Source organism: Phragmites australis, chromosome 4 (assembly GCF_958298935.1).
Source record: "Phragmites australis chromosome 4, lpPhrAust1.1, whole genome shotgun sequence".
Lineage (NCBI taxonomy): Eukaryota > Viridiplantae > Streptophyta > Magnoliopsida > Poales > Poaceae > Phragmites > Phragmites australis.
In genome coordinates, this window is record NC_084924.1 from 5,365,674 (window position 1) to 5,385,553 (window position 19,880).

Genomic DNA, 19,880 nt, shown 5'->3' on the forward strand with positions numbered 1-19,880 from the left:
GAGCACAATTCAATTTGGTTGGAGGAATGTTATATTCAGTTGGAGATTGTTCTCGACTATGAAGAATATATTTATCAAGAATTATTTTTGACTAAATAAGTTCTAATACAGTTAGATACTTAAATCTTCAATTATGTATAACCCAATCGGCCTTTTTGAGAAGAGTCAGGGGCTAGATGATGATGGTTTAATAATTAATAATTAAGAACTACTCCTTTCGATTGCAAATATATGTCGTTTTAGACTTGTGCACAAGTATTAAAAAAGTATATCAATTGATCTTGTTGCCTTTTATTTATTCTGCATTGAAAAAAATAACTTATTAATTTGTGAGAGTTGTAGCATTCATTGAACAAGGATAAGAATGGAACAAAAGAGAAAAAAGTGCATGGAAGTCCGAGAATTAATTATATTTAGAGAATAGTTGAGGAGGCTAAAACAATCTATATTTGCAATCAGAGGGAGTAGAATATACTATATATCATAAGGATGGAGTTGTCGAGAATTTGTACTCAATTACTATCAGTAATATGTAAGAAACATAGAGTTATACAGGTTCAAGTCTTCGAGTTGGATAACAACCCTACATCTTGTCTTGTCTTGATTATTCTTAAGATCACACAGTACAATAAGGTGTGTGGATGGATCAACTCTAAGAACTAAGGGTTTTTGTATATCCACTGTTGAAGATTTAGTCGGGTAGGGGACTGTTCGTGACGTGGATCTTCAATGGGTGTTGATCTTCTATCTGACTATACTTAAAGATGGGTTCGCGACTTTGGGTTTGTTAGGCTTTGATTTTGCTTTCAATGTCTTGAATGTGCTCCTCTCGCCGCCTTATATAGTCAAGGGAATCTAGGGCGTGTCCTACTTAAACTCCTCCGACGTATCATATTTAGATCATTAAACTCCTGAATATCTAGAAATCCTTTCCGGATAGGAGATAGCTTCCGTATCTGAAACAATTAGCTTCCAAACATGTTATCTCCATATCTTACTTTATGGTGATTACATCTAGCTTCATATCAATTAAGATGCAAACCATCCTCATATAGCTTTTTTAATATACGGTATTTAGGGAGTATATAATATTAATTATATATCATCATGTGAGAACCGAATATGTTACCTTGGACGGTGGGTTTAATAATCACCATGAGAAAAATTACCCCCGAATAACATAATTCATGAAGCTTAAACTTGAGACTTTGAGTATGATACACTTCTCTAACCTAACTGTATAAGAAGAGAATGGGATACATCGGGAAACGGAGAAAAAAAGGCAAGGGGAAACCAGGACAAGTTAGAAGAAAAACTAAACATAAGAAATATGAGGTCGGATAGATACGGAAACAACATATTGAGACTCACAATTGATTTAAAACACGATTAGATTCATCCAACATGATCCTTATGATTTAGAACACAGAGAACTAGGTGAGATTCATATGAGTAGATCTAGACATACAATATTGTAATTGTCTTATCTTGATATTAATTAAAGCATGCAACATACGACGTAGGATTATATTAAAGGAGCCCAAACCTATATAAAATGATCAAACATCCTTACTTTGAATACGTACTTGTATTATCAACTTACCAATCATTGACATTAATGATTCTACGGTTTCATTAGAAATGCAAATGAGTGCTTAGAAGATTCAGCTACCTAGCTAACAAATATTAAGCGTCGTCTTATGCAAACTAAGCTCTTTACAAGCACTCAGCTCATCTAACGTGGCGAAAAAACATATGTTCACTAGTAGCATAAAGAAACTAGCCGGTTTTTAACTTTTCATTGAAATTTACACGTTCCAAAGACGCTCCTGACCAAATCTACAGCAGCGGAATATCGTCGAGTCGAGCATGAATGCAAACGAGCACGGGAAACGCCATCGATTGGTGCGATCCGGCTTGTGCGAAAAACACCGCACTGCCGTGTGGTGTTTCGTGTTTTCAATATTATTCTGACAAACGAACACGGGATTCAACGCCTCAGCGGCCGCCGCCGCCGCCATGCAGATAGATGCCCCTACCAGGCTACCACTGCCGATGGTAAACAACTCTTGCGACCCGAGCACGTTAAACCCAGCTTCTGCTTCGCTGATTGCGTTACCCAACCGCTGCCAGAGACAAGAATCTAGGTTGGCGGAACACGCACCGCTCTAGGTTGACGGAAGCACGACCACCGCCCAAGCCAGCCGTGCTGACGAAAAGATCGTGCAAAAAAACTGACAGAGGCACGGGCGTGCGGCTGCAGCGAGTAGTGCGCCGCAGGCCAATGAGCCGCGCGAAGGCTGCAGCACCCCTCGAGGCGCGAGCTCGGACCGCCCGCGTGGCCCCTGTCTGCCTGCCGTGCCCAGGCTTGCATGCTTGCTAGCTAGACCAGTCATCAGCTCCGGCCGCTGCGCAGTGCCGTCCACTCGACCACTCCGATCTGACGCAACGCGAGCACGCAATCGAACAAAGGTGCCCAGGAAATCAAATCAGGTCCGAAAGGTCGCCGTGGGACCTGACCTACGCTCGGCGCCGAGTTCATACCACTGCGGCGTCCGTCCAGCCACTCGTGTTCACACGGGTACGGTAGTCAGGGCTGGGGTATTCCGCGTGGAAGCGTACGTCGAGCGGTTGCTGCGGTGAAGCATTCCGACCTGATCGCTAGGCTGTCACCAGAGGAGAGGAGACCAGCGGAACTTGCAAGTTGCAAGCCACTAGCATTACTGATCCGAAAGCCTGACGCGAATTGGAGAGGACATCAGAACCGTAACAAGACTGATCGAACATGAACTTGTTCGTCTCGAGGGATCACGAGACTACAATTTGGTACTATGTAACATGTAAACATCTTACTAGCTTCCAGCAATTTCTGTGGCAGATCAACTAGGACAAAATCGACAACTTAGCTCCCCGAATCCGGCTGCCACAACGGTCGACGAAACTCGAGCTCTCAGTTTCACTTCTATGTGTTTCGTCATCTTGCTGCTACTTTGGGCTCACTGCACTCTAGCCCAGTTGCCAGCCGGCCCACACGGTGCTCGGGCCGACGAGACGCCTTCTTTGCTTCCGTTTCCACACCGCATCCTAAGTTCCCAGTTCCACACACCGCGCACGTTTCAAGTCTGAATCGTCACGCGGGCCGCGGCCTAGCAAAGCACAACGCCTTTCCCTCGCTTTCGTCCACGACCCCATTCGTCCGGGTCGATCTGGACAAGCGATTGCAGTAGCAATCGCTGACCGGCGTCTGCTAGGCAACAATCTAACATGGGCTCGGCCGAAGGAAATGTTGTTTTCTAGCTCAATTACGGGCTTACGGCCAGCCATGCCATCATCCAAGCCGGTCAGGTTCCACTCAACGCCCACGGCAGGCACCGCCACCTCCCGCCATCATCAAAGAGCAGCATCATTACGAGGCATGATCTTGTTAGACATATTGTTATCCTTCCGAAAAGCTTCAACGATTATTCCTTTACAGATATTGCGCACCGGTATCTGGAGCCCTGGCCGGAGAAACGGGAGAAGTTCACCATCACCGGCATGGGAGAGGGAGACCGACCTTTAGTCCCATCAGTTTTTACCTGGTCCTCAGGCTCGTGGGGAGGAGGAAGTTAACAATTCACGAGGTGCAAGTGTGCCACTGCTCTTGACCGCTAATGGACACTGGGCCAGTAAAACGCTTTCACGGTTTGCAGGGCAGCATCCTCTGCCCCCTGGAACGGTCATGTGGTGGGTGTCTGGGTGCTGCCGAAACCAAAAGATAAAAGCGGCCAAGCCATGTGCAGCGACTCTCTCTCTCTCTCTCCATCCGTCTTCCCCCTCACACCTCCCCGTCCGATAGCTGAAGCACCGGTCCATCTGTTTCCTTTGTCCGGTTGCAATCATTTGACCCCGTTCTTGGTTCTATAAAGACACCGCCCCGATCCATCTCACTTCCATTGCAAAGAATCACCACTCTGTTCCCAGCAGTTTCACTCACAATGCGGCGCCATGGCGAAAGATGCGCGATCTTTGCGGTGGCCGCCGCGGCCCTTTTGGCTGCGTCGGCGGTGTCCGCGGCCGGACGGGACGAGCGGATGACGTACATCGTCCACATGTCGCATTCGGCCATGCCGAATGACTTTGCGGAGCATGGGGAGTGGTACGCCGCGTCGCTGCAGTCGGTGTCCGACGCCGCCACCGTGCTGTACACCTACGACACGCTCGTCCACGGCTACTCGGCGCGGCTGACGCCAGCGGAGGCCGAGGCGCTGGAGTCGCAGCCCGGGGTGCTCCTCGTCAACCCGGAGGTGCGGTACGAGCTGCACACCACCCGGACGCCGGAGTTCCTGGGGCTGGACGGTACGGACGCGCTGTTCCCGCAGTCGAGCACCGGGAGCGACGTTATCGTTGGGGTGCTGGACACCGGCGTGTGGCCGGAAAGGCCGAGCTACGACGACACGGGGTTCGGCCCCGTGCCGGCGGGCTGGAAGGGCAAGTGCGAGGAGGGGAACGACTTCAACGCCTCCGCGTGCAACAAGAAGCTCATCGGCGCAAGGTTCTTCCTGACGGGGTACGAGGCGGCCAAGGGCCCCGTGGACGTGTCCAAGGAGTCGCGGTCGCCGAGGGACAACGACGGGCACGGGACGCACACGTCGAGCACGGCGGCCGGCGGCGCCGTCCAGGGCGCGGACCTGCTCGGGTACGCGTCGGGGACGGCCAAGGGTATGGCACCGCGCGCGCGCGTGGCGACATACAAGGTGTGCTGGGTCGGCGGGTGCTTCAGCTCGGACATCCTGAAGGCCATGGACGTCGCGGTGGCCGACGGCGTGGACGTGCTCTCCCTCTCGCTCGGCGGCGGCACCGCGGACTACTACCGCGACAGCATCGCATTGGGCGCTTTCAGCGCCATGGAAAAAGGGATCTTTGTGTCCTGCTCGGCTGGGAATGCCGGGCCAGGCGCGGCCACACTGTCCAACGGCGCGCCGTGGATCACCACCGTCGGCGCGGGGACTATCGACCGCGACTTCCCCGCCTACGTCGTCCTCGGCAACGGCAAAAACTACACCGGCGTCTCCCTGTACAGAGGGAAGCCCTTGCCCACCACGCCGGTGCCGCTTATCTACGCGGGAAACGCGTCGAACAGCAGCATGGGCCAGCTCTGCATGTCCGGCAGCCTCATCCCGGAGAAGGTCGCCGGCAAGATCGTCCTTTGCGACCGCGGCACCAACGCCAGGGTCCAGAAGGGCTTCGTCGTCAAAGACGCCGGTGGCGCCGGCATGGTGCTCGCCAACACCGCCGCGAACGGCGAGGAGCTCGTCGCCGACTCGCACATTCTCCCGGGCTCCGGCGTTGGGGAGAAGGCCGGCAACTCCATGAGGGACTACGCCGTGTCCGATCCGAAGCCGACGGCTACCATTGTGTTCGCCGGCACAAAGGTTGGCATCCAGCCGTCTCCCGTCGTGGCGGCATTCTCGTCGAGGGGGCCGAACACCTTGACGCCCGGCGTCCTAAAGCCGGATATTATCGCACCCGGTGTGAACATTCTTGCGGCCTGGTCGGAGTCCGTCGGCCCCTCGGGGCTCCCCGGCGATAGCCGGCGCGTCGGCTTCAACATTATATCCGGCACGTCCATGTCGTGCCCGCACGTGAGCGGGCTGGCGGCGTTGCTCCGCGCGGCGCACCAGGAGTGGAGCCCGGCGGCCATCCGCTCGGCTCTGATGACCACGGCGTACATGGAGTACCCCAACGGCAATGGCATTCTCGACGTGGCCACAGGCCACCCCGCCACGCCGCTTGACGTCGGCGCCGGCCACGTCGACCCCGCCAAGGCGGTGGATCCGGGCCTGGTGTACGACATCACCGCCGCGGACTACGTCGACTTCCTCTGCGCCATCAACTACGGTCCGATGCAGATTGCAGCGCTCACCAAGCAGTCGTCCGACGGCTGCAGCGCCAACCGCACGTACGCGGTGACCGCGCTCAACTATCCGTCCTTCTCCGTGATGTTCCCGGCCGCCGGCGGCACGGTGAAGCACACCCGCATGGTCACCAACGTGGGGCAGCCCGGCACGTACAAGGTGGCCGCCAGCGCCGCCGCGGGCAGCACCCCGGTGACGGTGTCCGTGGAGCCGTCGACGCTGAGCTTCAGCAAGGCCGGCGAGAAGCAGAGCTACACGGTGAGCTTCACGGCGGCCGGGATGCCGTCGGGCACCAACGGGTTCGGCCGGCTCGTCTGGTCCAGCGACCGCCACGTGGTCGCCAGCCCGATCGCGGCGACGTGGACCTGACCGGCTCTAGCAACAACTTAGCAAGCATCATCTTATATCTCGAGCTAAACTCAAGCGAGATAGCAATGGCGTGCGCCATTCTCGGATGCAAGGCTCCTTCCTGTAGCGTGTATCGGTGTATCAGGTGATTAGGGTGGCGATTTTACCGTTTCTTTCGTCACTCCGGTCTCTAAGTTGCCGGTGTAACTGACCTGATTGTGGTGAAGCAACAATTAAGCAAAGCTTTATTTAGCTGATCACGAAGTGTGCCCTGCTCCTAATAAATGACAGGCGAATTGAAAGATAATAAACCAGCAATTGGTGCTCCGGTGCAATACAAATCATCGATGTCTCTGGCAATCTGTCATCGTTTGATATTTTTAGTGGTCTGCGCTTCCTGCAAAACAGGGGATCCAATTATGAAGCAAGAGGGGAACAATAGATTTGTAAGAGACGGTACACTGAAACAGTAATCCTCTGACTTAACATTATATCTTATCGGACCACCCAAATCCAATACTCCTCACAAGCATTTGAAGTCACTCTGACGTCAAGGCCTATGAAGTCAGATATTCCATTCCCAAAACAGGTTGCTTAACCCACTGCCAGCATGTTTTCTGTAGCAGTCGTCATCCCCGAATAGCATACTCCAGCAGTCCAGCTTGCTAGCAGTGGTCAGTCTTAGGTGGACTCCAGCACTGATTCCCATATTAGCAGCACCCTATTCGCCGTTTTATCCGGCCATCACGAAGTTGAGCATGTACCGCGTGTTGTTTAGATGAGATGTTTATAAAAAAAAATTAGTAGATAGCAAGATGTTTTTTTAAACATCATTGTTTATATTAATATTAATAAAATAGTTAATTATATTTAAATACATATAGTCTGTTTGTATTGAAAATTATAATTTTTATATAGATACTTAATATCCTCTTTTTTTTAAACCTAGATATAAACACGTAACATTTTACTACCTCTGTTTAGAAATAGTAGATGTATTTCTTTTGCACTCGATTTTTAAAGATAGATTTTAACACGCTCAAGGGCATGATCCAGGTCAGAGACGCACGGTCGGGGATGCCCGCTCAAGGACATCGACTGTGTCAAGGGTGGACAAGGCACAATGACAGCTAGGATAGAGAATGACTAAACAAGAGATCCTAAGGGATAGTCTGCTAGTTTATATATTAAAATTGATTTGATCTCACATGTTAGATGCGTGAAGTGGTTACACAGATGAAGTGAGTATGTATAAAACTATTTAATGCTTGTCTCTCTATACCCATTGCATTTAACATCAAACTCGCACCTGAACCCATTGGCAAATAATGCATCCTAAACCCATGTCCATTAAGGTTTTTACCCACGAGCATGCATGTAAAATATACCCATTGCCATCCCTACTCTCTAGGCCTTTGCTTAAACTCGAAAGCCTCACACGCCAGTAGACCACAATGGTAGAATGTAGACCACAATGGTAGGACGACATTGCTTATTGTTTGCGAAGTCAGAGGCTTTATGAGGATCTTCAAGTATAGGATGTCAACAGGGCAGGTCGGGTGCAGGTTAAGTTAAAACCCAACCGTTATAAAACCTAAAATACAAAACCCACCCACTCCAAATTACTTATTGGGCGGAAATCTACCCCCGCACCCAAGGTTGACGGGCACCCGAAACCATTTGCAGATCCACTCGGTCGCCACATTCGTAGATGGGAGGCCGAGGTGCAGCATAGATGACGGACGATCAGTGTGGGGCGGTATAGATGGCGAACGACGAGCTAGGTTAGTGTGGACAGCTGACGGTGAGCATGGGGCGACGCGGATGGTGGACGATGAGTGAATGGGGCAACCCTATCGGCTCCAACTATGTCGGTGCAGCCATACACGGGGAGGTGTCACTAGAGGAGTAGCATCGAGAGAACTTGATGACCAACGGACCTGGTAGCCCAAGGAACGGCCACTGCTGTCATTGCTGGCCATCTGCGTGCTGTCACACCAGCATCACCGTTCGTGGCTTCTTCCTCGTGTCATCCTCTCCCCTTCGAGGCTCGCCTCCTCTCGGGTTCGCCAAAGTCTGAGTGAGAAGTGGGCGAGCGATGCAAAATCGAATGGGTGAATGGCTAAGCCATTTAGTTCTAGGGTTTGTGCGTTTGATTGGGCCGCTAGGCTGACTGCTTGGGCTGATGGCTAATGGGATAAAAGAAGTCATAGAACATGTTTAAATTCAGGCGCCCACGAGTCACCTATGGGGAAGTCTAAATCCGTGCCCACACTCGCAACTGATCGAGTATCCGACTCACCAGACCCGTGGACAAAATTTAGAGCCAGAACGCTCACCTACGGGATGCAGAACCTACAGGGCTTGCTACCATCTATATTGAGATAGATGTGTGTGCGTAAGTACAGATGGTAGGTGTAGCATGCATAAAAAGGTGGTGAGTTAAGTAGAGGTATATGTAGAGGGTGGTGTTTGTCTATTTATACGTTTAAATACTGCATCTTGTATACATAGAGGTATATTGCACTTTGCATCTCAGAGTAGTGGCTTAAAAGAAATTCCTTTGCCTTTTCCTCGCTGGATTAGGCCGTCCCAGCAAAGTTGCAGGCACCACCTGCTGCATACCAATTACTACTCCGATACGGGGTCCTGTTGATGCGAGCTGGGAGCTCACGTTTTGCTCGACGCGCATCCACGGCGCGCTGGCTGAACGGACGGTTGCTCTCGTTCCTCCACCCACATGCGCTTGACCGGCCTCCTCTCACATGCGCTTGACCGGCCTCCTCTCACATGCGCTTGGCCGGCCTCCTCTCACATGCGTGTCCGTGGCTCCGTGCCGTGGTCACAGGCGGATATAAACAAGATCACGGTTCACGGATGGGTGGGTGGTAGATATTTCCTCGCTTTTCTCCCTTCAAACGCGTGATTGCCGGCGTCTACGGTTCTACCGATCGGTCTCGTCTATGCTTGTTTGTTCATTCACACGCCAGCTCGTCCATCGCGGCCGCCGTGAAAACGGCATGAGATCAACATGGTTGCATTCGAGAACCGCAGCCGTGTGATTCTAGTGTGGAAAGTGTGGACTTGTTTGAGAAACAGTGGAGACAAGGAAGAGGTGCTAGTGGCAGCGTGGCACCAGTGTAGGGGAAGAAGAAGACTCAGATGTGATGACAAGATCGACGTCGAACTCAGATGTGAACGAGCTCTTGCTTCCTGTAACCGCAGTCTGAAGGATGGGTTCCACAAAATTGCGCCACAGTCCACTGCTGTTTTACCTGTATACATCATTCTGGTGGATTTGAAGCCATTTTGCCAACTTCTAGCGCATCGACGTAGCTGCGACTTGCTAATTTCCCGTTCGCACAAACAAAAAAAAGGTGAATTTAGAAAATACCATCGCAAAATTCACCTAAATTAGAAAATATCATCAGTCTCTATGACACGTGGACCTATATATTATCCTCATAACTAATGATAGACCCACATGTCATAGGAACATCAATAATATTTTCTAATATAGACATTTTTTAATAGTATCAATCTATTTTTTTAAACAAAAAATGGCTTGTCAATTTCCGTTCCAAATCCATATTAAGGGTGTATTGGTTCTACTATCCGAATACTCCATTGAAAAGAGTTTACGCCAAATCTATAATGCAAGATCATCGGACCATTGACTACTGTCTATGGCTACACTCGAGGTTGCTATTTTTGAGGAGTGCTGCTACATGTACAACTGGATCTTACCACCCAGCTATCCGACCAAGGCACATCGTGTGGATACAGTACCATTATGGTACTGTAGCAAGACCTGATGACCCAGTCATTTCCCATTTTTGAGGGCATTTTTTCAGGTAATGGGCAGCACCCACGCCACAACCTAACTAGCCGTTGGGGGTGTTCTCCTAGATGCTGGCATGGGGAAATGTCCCTACTCACTAGTGTAATATTAGTGTGGTGAGCAGAACAGAGCAGACGTATTTAGATAGGGCATGTCGTGGTGGGCGGCCGTGAGTCGTCGCCGCTACCCCACCCACCAAGCAACCCCAATGCCCTCTCACGAGCATAGGATTTAATATGGTGAAGACGGTAGAGGCGTGGTGCATGGCGCAACACATCTCGCGCAGTGCGGAGGGCGCCATGCCTCCGCCCAATACACAGTGCCATGCCATCACTTTTTCTGTTCAATTGTTAGTACTACACGAGACAGTAATAGTCACCGGCATGTGAATCCAATCCTAAATATCAATGGCAGATGATCTCTCTCCCTAAACAACGACCAGGTGGTGTTACTAAATGCTGCCTTGTTAGCACTCCAAGGACGGCCGTGATCATACTACCGAGTATAGCAGTGACTGCTACTAGTATGATTTAGGTCTATCATGTTTGATTGTTTCACGTCCATTTTTTTTTTCTTTTCTCTTTCTTTGAACGTGATCTAGTTTAGTCTCTACCTGGGCATAAATTTCACAAGAACTGTGCAATTTGTCGCATGAAATACCTTCTTGTTCGGTAAACGTAACTCACCTTGCTACATCTTTCATCCAGCTTTACAAAGGAAAATGTCGCTTTTTTACAAAAGAGAGTGAGAGAGAGAGAACATGATATTGGCTAAGGTCACATGTAACATGGACATTTCAATTCAGTAGAAAAAAACATTAGCAAGTCACTTGTTTTTACCTTTCTTATCAGCACAGGAACACCGAACACGCTGTCCAAAGCCTTCATGAGCTCAGTAATTTCCTTCACCTTCTTCTTAAACGTCTCCTTTTGGAAAGAAACATCTTCAACAGCATCGTTCCACACTTTCATGGAGCTCGAACTACATAGCAGTCAAGACTTAATTATCTTTGCAACCGTTGCTCACTTGCTCCAACCATTACATTCATACTCAAGCACCTCCTTGTTATACGCAGTGCCCATTTTATAGATCAAAGTACTCACGAAAGCTTTTGAGTTCAGAAGATGCACACTCGTGCTTGACACCGGTTCTTGCAGGGTTCTTGCGCCTGACAGCTCCTCTGGATCCACTGACCACATGTAGTTCATCTCTTTTACAGGACTCAAGTCTCAGGCTTACTACAATACAACATGTTGCCAAAGAGCTATCCTCTCAGCACTTCAGCATTTCGGGCATGCGATGTTTGATAGTGATGAATGAGTGAGACGTTAATAACAAGGCCAGGGCTTAGTTGGGCCTCCTGTCATCCTACAACCGGGAGCATTCACCCATAATGCCTAAATATAAGCTGCATATGCTAGAGTGGCACTTTACAATGCATGAACCCTGAAGAATATCAGCAACAAAAACTTAGAAGTAGCTTAAAAAATCTTATTGCAAATTAACAAAATGAAGAAATAAGAGCTGGCATTTGGAATATCAACCCAATTTTAACCAAGTGTATCAGAACAGATGGCAGAGGGGCAAGCATTCATACCATTAGATGAGGTGAATGATCAATCAAACAAAGGTTCTTGAATGAGGATCTTCATTTTCTCAACAAGAAAGTCAACCACTTCCTTCCTTCCTTCTTTCAGAAGCAGCTGCCTCAGCTTGCCAAATGTCGAACCAGGAGGTCTAATGCCTTTCTCTATCATATCTTCAAGCAGAACACAAGCTTGGCTAACCTCACCCTTGTCACACAGCCCATTGATCAGCACGGAGAATGTATGCATGCTCGGCAGAAACTGCTTCAACCCCATATACTTCCATACCTTCAGTGCCATCTCTACCTTATCATTCTCACAGAACATCTTTATCATCATGGTGTAAGTATCAGAGTCTGGTTGGCAGTGCCTGATCATTCTGCGAAAGACCCTGTATGCCTCATCATCCTTCCCAAGGCTAATCAGACTGTTTAGGATGATGTTCCAGGTCCTTGAGTTCGGGGTGATTCCATGGCCTTCCATGTCATCGATGACTCTAAATGCATTATCAAATTTTTTCACTTTGCAGAAGGCGGTGACGAGTGCATTGTACACAACAACATCAGGCACAATCCCATCCTTCTCCATATCCAAAAATGTTGCGACAGCATCCTCGATCCTCATCTCAACGCCGTAAGTATGCACTAACACACTGTATATGAAGGTTGTCGGTTGGCACCCTCTAGAGCCCATGTCCTGCACAACATGGACAGCCTCCTCAACACGGCCTGTCTTGCAGAGTGCATCAACCATGATGCCATACGTGACGATGTCAGGTTGGCAACCAGCGTCAAGCATCTCACTGTAGACCTCTCGCATCTTTGGGAGATTGGGTGCTCTCCCCCAGCCCTCAAGCAAAATGCTATAGGTCTTGGCGTCAGGAGTGAATTGACCATCGATCTTGTCAAAGATCTCCTGCGCCTTGCGCACGTTCTTCGACTTGCACAGTGCGCCGAGCAAGCTGTTGAACGCAGCGAGGTTGGGGACCACGCCATACTTCTCCATAATGTTGAACGTGTAAACCGCCTCGTCAACCTTCTGCGCTCGTGCATACTTGCGCATGATGATGCCGAATGTCTCGACATTGGCCACGCCTTCCCGGCGCATGACGCCCACGACGTCCCACATGAGCTGGTACTGCCTGATCTTGGCGAGGGACGCGACCACCGTGTGGTAGGAGCGGACGGTGTGGGCGCACCCTCCCCTCTTCTGCCTGCGCGTCCACTCGAAGAAGCGGTACGCGAGCATGCCGGCGTTGTCGAGGCGCGCCAGGACGCGCTCCGCTACCTCCGGCGTGACGCGGATGCCGCTGTGGTTTAGCTCGTGCTCGAGCGCGGAGGCCTTCCGGCAGGAGATGATGAGCTTGCAGAGGCGCTTGGCAGGGTCGGAGGCGTCCACCGGGACGTCAGCGGCACAACCTCCACTGTTAAGCATTCTTACAAACACCTTGCGTGCCTCCAACCAGGTGTGGCGAGAGCCACCCATTTCGCTACGGGCACCCGCCGACTCCGCTGTGACCGAGCTCGTCGCTAATCCCAGCGACTCGCCGCCTCACCGTGGGACAGACACTAGGAGAGGCGAAGCCGTAAAGGGCTTTGTCTTGCTCCGCCGTAGCCGGCGGCGTCTGACCGGCGCGGCGCCGCTACCACCAAATCGTGAATTCGTGAAGTGAATGCGAGGAGCTAACGACTTGGGCCACTTTTTTCATCGGAACGATTTGGGTCAATAGGTCAGAAGGCAGAAGCTTGTGGGCTTTAAGCCCATTAAATAAAGTGGGCCCATATGCCTTAGTGAGAACTCATAAAGGCCCAAAGCGCGTGAGCAACAGCGAGCCAAAACCTCAGAATCAGAAAGGGGGAAGGGGGCTAGGCTAAATGGCGGCGGCGCCGGAGAGCAAGGCGGGCAAGTCGCCGGAGGAGATGCTCTGCGCGGCGGCGGAGTCCGGTGACGAGGAAGCCGTCGTTAGACTCCTTGCCGCAGGAGCTGACGCCACCCACTTCGATGCCGCCGGCTTGACCCCGCTCATGCACGCGGCCGCAGGGGGGCACGCCGCCGTTGTGCGCCTCCTCCTCGATACCGGCGCGCCCTGGAACGCGCTCTCCCCCTCAGGCATCTCCGCGGGCGACCTCGCCTCCGACCCCGGCACCTACGACCTCCTCCTCGACCACGCCCTCCGCTCCGAGCTCATCCTTGGCACCGTCGCGCGGCGGCAAGCGGCGCCCGCGAACGCCTCCGACGGGGCTCCCGCCGAAAGCTACCTCGAATCCAGGGTCTCGTTCAGCGAGGAAAGGGTGATGGACGCGGAGAGCAAGGCGGTGATGATGGCGTGGGAACGACCGCTGATGGAGGCGCACGCGCGGGCGGTGTGCTCCGGCGGCGGCGGCAAGGTGCTAAACGTCGGGTTCGGGATGGGGCTCGTGGACGAGGCGATACAGAGGTACGAGCCCGAGGAGCACACCATCGTGGAAGCCCACCCGGAGGTGTACGCGCGGATGCTCAAACTCGGGTGGGGTGAGAAGAAGAACGTCAGGATCGTGTTCGGGCGGTGGCAGGACGTGCTGCTGCAGCTCGGATCTTATGACGGTAAAAGAAAGCTTTCTCACTTGCTTATTCATTTCAGTGTTGTCAACTTGTCATGTTTGAACTTTGGATGTTGCGATGCTTGCTTGATTGGGGATAAGTTTCCATTCTGCGGAATGTTGTAGGTGTGTATAGGTGCTGATGTAGCATAGGTTTCGTTATTTTTGGCATGCTCTAGCAAGAAATTTCAGTATTTGCCACCCAATTCGCGTGCCTCTCTGGAATTGCCATCCAATTCGCGTGCCTTTCAGAATATAACACCGGGCACGCGAATTTTTTCAGAATATGACATCCGCGCCAACACCTTTGGCGCGGAGGTGCTCTCTCCACCGGGTCAGACCATTATACCCCTGTGTACTGTGTAATACCCGCGCCAATGGCGTTGGCGCGGACCCTCCCGCGCCAAACTGCTTGGCGCGGAACATTCTCTGTAGGAACAAGTTCTTCACAGCATTCTCGAACACATAGAGGTTCCGCGCCAAGCAGTTTGGCGCGGGAGGGTCCGCGCCAACGCCATTGGCGCGGGTATTACACAGTACACAGGGCATAATGGTCTGGCCCGGTGGAGAGAGCACCTCCGCGCCAAAGGTGTTGGCGCGGATGTCATATTCTGAAAAAATTCGCGTGCCCGGTGTTATATTCTGAAAGGCACGCGAATTGGATGGCAATTCCAGAGAGGCACGCGAATTGGGTGGCAAATACTGAAATTTCTCTGCTCTAGCAGAGGAATTAAAGAGTATGAAGAAGTTGCGCACATGGTAAAAGGTACAAGATTGGTAGAGTATCTAACCATAGCTGCTGGTTTCTATGTGTTTTTGGCCTTTTTGCATTGATGCTTTGTAATGTCAGGATTTGGTTACGTTAAGATTCAATGTTTTGAATGGATGATAAGAAGCTTTAGTATGCCTGTTTGTTCTGGTGCTTAGTTTACCATACAAGTTAGAACTTGGGACAAAAAGGTGTTTTACAAAGCTATTTTAATATAGTGAAGGTTTTCAAATTAGTGCTTCTAAAAGTTTCAAAAGTAGGTGATTCTGGACCTTTGCCAGGAATAGTGTGCATCTAGATGGTTTGTGAATACATGTTTCTGGATCTTTTTCTGGAATCCTTACCTTTTCCAGGGTGTGCATTACGTGTTTACAAGGTACATCCTGATAGACTTCAGTAGAAGCACTTATCATGTGAGTATAGTGCTACAAACAGCACGTGCATGGCCTGGCATGGCATGAGGAAGGCCGATTTAGCTTCAGCTCCAATAGTTGCAACACTATTTACAGAGTTATTGTATTCTTTAATAAAACTTATATTGAAATGGATCTTTGTTTTACCATATTAGCAAAAATATTTTCTTATCATTTGAGTATCTTCATTTATCAAAGTAACAATTTTTGTGGTGCATACTCTTCATAATCATTGTACATGAGTTTTTCATTAGAGCTAGTTAGGATGATAAGTATTTGGCAAGCGTATAGGACCTCTTCTGAATGCTGGAGTAAACAAGTAAATGACAAAAACACAGTAGAGGTACAGCTGTATAGGAACTAGTGGGAAACACAGGAATAGAAAACATAGGAAATAGTGTTTGGATAGTTAGGTGAAGAAACACAGGAACTCAAAAGATGTTGTAGTACTTTGAATTAACGTAACACCCAGCAATCGCAAAGTGTGAAAACCAAAACTTGGTAATCTCTATGTTCTTATTAATTCCCTTTGTCTCCTTATTTTCCTCATTGTCTTTGTTATGGGAAGCACACAAGAACCGGGAGCAGCATCCCTCCTTTCCAAACAGCACAAACAACAACTCAATACTCATTGTTTCCGCCATCTCCTTTAGGAGCTGGCCCCATACTGGTTTGGTTGAAAGTATAGCAGACATGTTCAAAATAAGCGATTTGATCTTATGATTCTCTTCAAGACTCTAAGAGGTATCTATCTACATAGTGTAGATGCACGTTTTTATATCATACTTGTTGCAAGAACGACTCCTATGGTGCACGATGTCCCAGTCTACGTGATGGCCAATTCCTGTGGCACCTCAACGTCCAAGCTTATCGTCTCCAACAGCGCCAACGACTTCACTATGACTGGACATCACTAGCTCATGACTTCCTCCTCCGTAGGAGTAGTAATCACTGCATGTGCATGGCAGTTAGGATGAGTGCCTTGTACTGCCTATTTATAGGCTTCTTCAATTAATACAATCCGTGCACTTGATTATTCCTTTCTACATGGTATCAACAACCTCATTTGCCTAAGCCTTTTTTCTCCGCCGTTGCCATGAGTGATAAGCACTCTTCTCCATTTGCGACTCTACCTCTTTCACTGGCCAATGTCAGTTCCTTTGTTGTCGTACCTATTTCCCACGCCATATATAGCCTCAATATTAAATCCCTTGTTCGATTCACTTTAGATATCCAATCCAACAATTTCACCAAATGGCGTACCATTTTCCTTGAAGTCCTTGGCCGCTTCAATCTATGTGATCACTTCGACGACATTGAGCCTTGTCATGATGATCCAAACTAGGTCAAAGAGAACCTTATGGTTTTGATGTGGATCTACGCCACAATATCCGAATAACTCCTAGACATGGTGATGAAGCCGGCGGCTACTGCGTACGGCGTCTGGCACCACCTCATCGCCATCTTCACCGGTAACAAACCAAGCTACACAATACATCTCGAGGCTGAATTTCACGGTCTCGACCAGGGGGATCTCTCCGCCTCTACCTATTGCGACAAGCTCCAGACCTTGGCCAACGCCCTCACCGACTGCGATCAACTTGGCTCCGAGCGTGCTCTAGTGCACCAACTCATTCGGGTCTCAATCCCAAATTCATCATCCTCAAGATGCTATTGTCGTTGCTCCCTTCATTCCCCACATTCATGCAGGCCCGAGACTACTTGACCCTCGAAGAATCCTCTCAAGCTAGCACGACCAAATTGGCTGCTGACTCTACCCTACTCGCAGTAGGAGTTCTTCACGGTACGACAACTCCTCCACGTCTTGTCGCAACCAGATCGACCGTTTTGCCACTTGCTCTGACCCGGGGCTCTCGCGGTCGTGGTCGCGGGTGTCGTGGCCGCTATGACAACTCCAACTCTGGTCGAGGATCCTAGCCCACGTACCCCTACCAAGCGTGGGGTTCTCTAGTTGGGGCCTCTTAGCGTGCGTCGTTGACTTCAACGCAGGCTAGACCTACTTCGCTCATGTTCATGCCTCTCCATTGAAGGCTCCACCAAGTGTGCCTACAAGGGACGTGAATGGGCTAATCCAGGACCTCGAGACTGCATTGCATGGACTCTGGCACAAGTTCTCATATGACGAGCAAGCCCGGTAATCTCTCGTACTCCCATTCCATTCTACCTTCTTATTCTCACGTCACTGTTGGGAATGACGCCTCCCTGCCCGTTCTTGGCACTGATTCTTCCAATCTACACACACCCACCACAACATTCTCCCTGTACAACGTTCTTCACGATTATTAAATTCGATTATGCAAATAAAATAGGGATACTTCATACTTGTTTATCAACCATACGTATCGAAGAGGAAGACTTGAGATTTTATACAGGTTCAGACCTTCCTTAGGATAATAGCTTTATGTCATGTGCTACCTTAATTAATCGTCGGAGAAGACAATTACAATAGAGGTGCGTCGATCTACTCCTATGAATCTCGGCGAGTTCTCTTATGTTCTATATCTTTAAGCTCATGTTGGATAAATCTAATCGTGACTTGAATCTGTTGTGGATCACAATAGATTGTTTCTGCTTTTTATCTGACACCTCTATTCCTCCTTCTCAGACCCCCTATACTCCTTATCTAGTTGGGTCGGGGAGGCGTACCATACTTGAAATATTTTGGATTGTATTATTTGGAAGATTCTTTCCTAATATGGGAATAGTTTCCAAGTGGAACGCGGTGAACTACCTGGATTTGCCATGTTGGACCTAAACATGCACCAGTACTTTTTCTTTGGGCTTTTAGACTATCAGCGGCATATGAGCAAAATGGTTTGGTATGACAGCTGAAAATGATATGTAACTGCTGGCAGAATGACGACGTCTTTTTGATGTTTCCAGCAAAACCTCTCATATCTTTACTGTCAGTGATGAATGTGTCTATACTCAGAATATAATACGACCATCAGATAACTCGGCTTTCCTCAAGTACAACTATAGAAACAGTTCATTGCAAATTTCTTTTGTTATACTGCACTGCAATCGATGGACAAGGAACTTTCTGGTGGTCCATCAGTAACATTGCTGGGGAGTTTAATAAGCCAATACACTTTTGAAATGATATTTTAGGTTATGTTATTGTCTTATTGACATGTTAAACTGTAAAGTAGTTGGCCAGTTCGTTTCACTGGTTAGTGTGCAGTACATTAAAATGCTAAAGCCATATAATCATAGTTTCCAAATCTTGTCTAATGCCATTCTTTTTGGGACATGGGCAGGTATCTTCTTTGACACCTACGGAGAATACTACGAGGACATGAGAGAGTTCCACCAACATCTTCCTAAGCTACTGAAGCCCGGAGGGATCTACTCATATTTCAACGGCCTCTGCGGTGACAATGCATTCTTCCACGTGGTGTACTGCCAGCTTGTCGCGTTAGAGCTGGCAAATCTGGGCTATTCGACACAGTTCATCCCTCTCCCGGTGAAAGATTGCCTGCCGGATGAAGTGTGGAAGGGCGTGAAGCAGAAGTATTGGCAGCTGGATACCTACCACCTCCCAGTTTGCCAGTCTGAATCAGAATCAGAGTGAAACTCTATGAACCCCGATTGGGGTATTTGTGTTACTGTTTAGTGACTGTTTGCTGCTTCATTTGTTCAAGCATGCTGTATTACAAAATACACACGCCATTTCGGGAGCTGAACTTTCTTTCTGTGTGCGATGCGTAATTGGGCCTTCCTTTCGTATATTTGATGTGTGTCGTCTGTGGTCGATGGAAGAGAATTTCCCTGGAAATTTGGTTCCGCGACAATCGTTTTCCTACTGCTAACTGCTAATGTTCATGTCATGGATCCACAGTCACTTACCTAGCGATGACAATTTTTCTTATGAAGACGGAGATCTGCTCCGAACTGAGCAGAGATCAGGACAATTAATTTTCCCACTGGACTCATGGGGCGGAGCCCCGAGTTCGGGTAGGGATGGGGCAAGGGATAGATTTTTTCCCATGGGATATGCAACCTAATAGCCTAGCTAGTTTCTAAGGCATATATTGCACGGCTGCACCTCCCTAGAATCCTAACGCTCACGCTCGGCCGCTCGGGGACTCGCAGGGCACCTAGGGATGAAAACGGAACGGGAAAATCCCATTCCGTACCGGTGCCATATCCCGTTTTTTTCAGTTTGTTTTTGTTTTTTCCTGTTCCCGTCTATCCTGTTTTTGTTTTCGTCTGACTGAGAAAATATGAAAGTGAAAACGGTAGGGGTTTTTTCTGACCGTTTCCGTCCGTTTTCACCTCTGCGCTCACTTATGTCTTTGGTTGAGACTTATCACTTATATTTATTATATGCTCGAGTATCGAGTTAAGGTTTATGTGGTTCTTTTTTAGAGGGGTACAAAACATAACGTACATAACCCACTTACATCACACTCACGCCTAACGC

General features: G+C 49.3%; 3 protein-coding genes across 3 annotated transcripts; 2 read left to right on the top strand and 1 right to left on the bottom strand.

The window, feature by feature from the left end:
• The first annotated feature begins 3,785 nt into the window (after positions 1–3,785).
• On the top strand, positions 3,786–6,505 carry LOC133915384 (subtilisin-like protease SBT1.7). The gene has a single exon (XM_062358526.1). The coding sequence runs from the start codon at positions 3,978–3,980 to the stop codon at positions 6,264–6,266; it is 2,289 nt and encodes a 762-aa protein (XP_062214510.1). The 5' UTR covers positions 3,786–3,977; the 3' UTR covers positions 6,267–6,505.
• Positions 6,506–10,729: 4,224 nt separating this feature from the next.
• On the bottom strand, positions 10,730–13,353 carry LOC133915385 (pentatricopeptide repeat-containing protein At1g77360, mitochondrial). Its single transcript, XM_062358527.1, has 2 exons — positions 11,684–13,353; positions 10,730–11,532 (listed from the first exon to the last, which is right to left on the bottom strand). Exon 1 carries the CDS (start codon positions 13,155–13,157, stop codon positions 11,703–11,705), a length of 1,455 nt encoding a protein of 484 aa, XP_062214511.1. The 5' UTR covers positions 13,158–13,353; the 3' UTR covers positions 10,730–11,532; positions 11,684–11,702.
• Positions 13,354–13,505: 152 nt separating this feature from the next.
• LOC133915386 (protein arginine N-methyltransferase 2) lies at positions 13,506–19,183 on the top strand. Its single transcript, XM_062358528.1, has 2 exons — positions 13,506–14,255; positions 18,715–19,183. The coding sequence occupies exons 1-2, from the start codon at positions 13,547–13,549 to the stop codon at positions 19,026–19,028; spliced, it is 1,023 nt and encodes a 340-aa protein (XP_062214512.1). The 5' UTR covers positions 13,506–13,546; the 3' UTR covers positions 19,029–19,183.
• Positions 19,184–19,880: the final 697 nt, after the last annotated feature.

Excerpts from the sequence above, each read along its gene's own strand:
- LOC133915384 (XM_062358526.1), top strand. The coding sequence starts at position 3,978 with ATGCGGCGCCATGGCGAAAGATGCGCGATCTTTGCGGTGGCCGCCGCG.
- LOC133915385 (XM_062358527.1), bottom strand. The coding sequence starts at position 13,157 with ATGGGTGGCTCTCGCCACACCTGGTTGGAGGCACGCAAGGTGTTTGTA.
- LOC133915386 (XM_062358528.1), top strand. The coding sequence starts at position 13,547 with ATGGCGGCGGCGCCGGAGAGCAAGGCGGGCAAGTCGCCGGAGGAGATG. Across the intron at positions 14,256-18,714 it reads GCAGCTCGGATCTTATGACG|GTATCTTCTTTGACACCTAC; the intron begins GTAAAAGAAAGC and ends GGACATGGGCAG.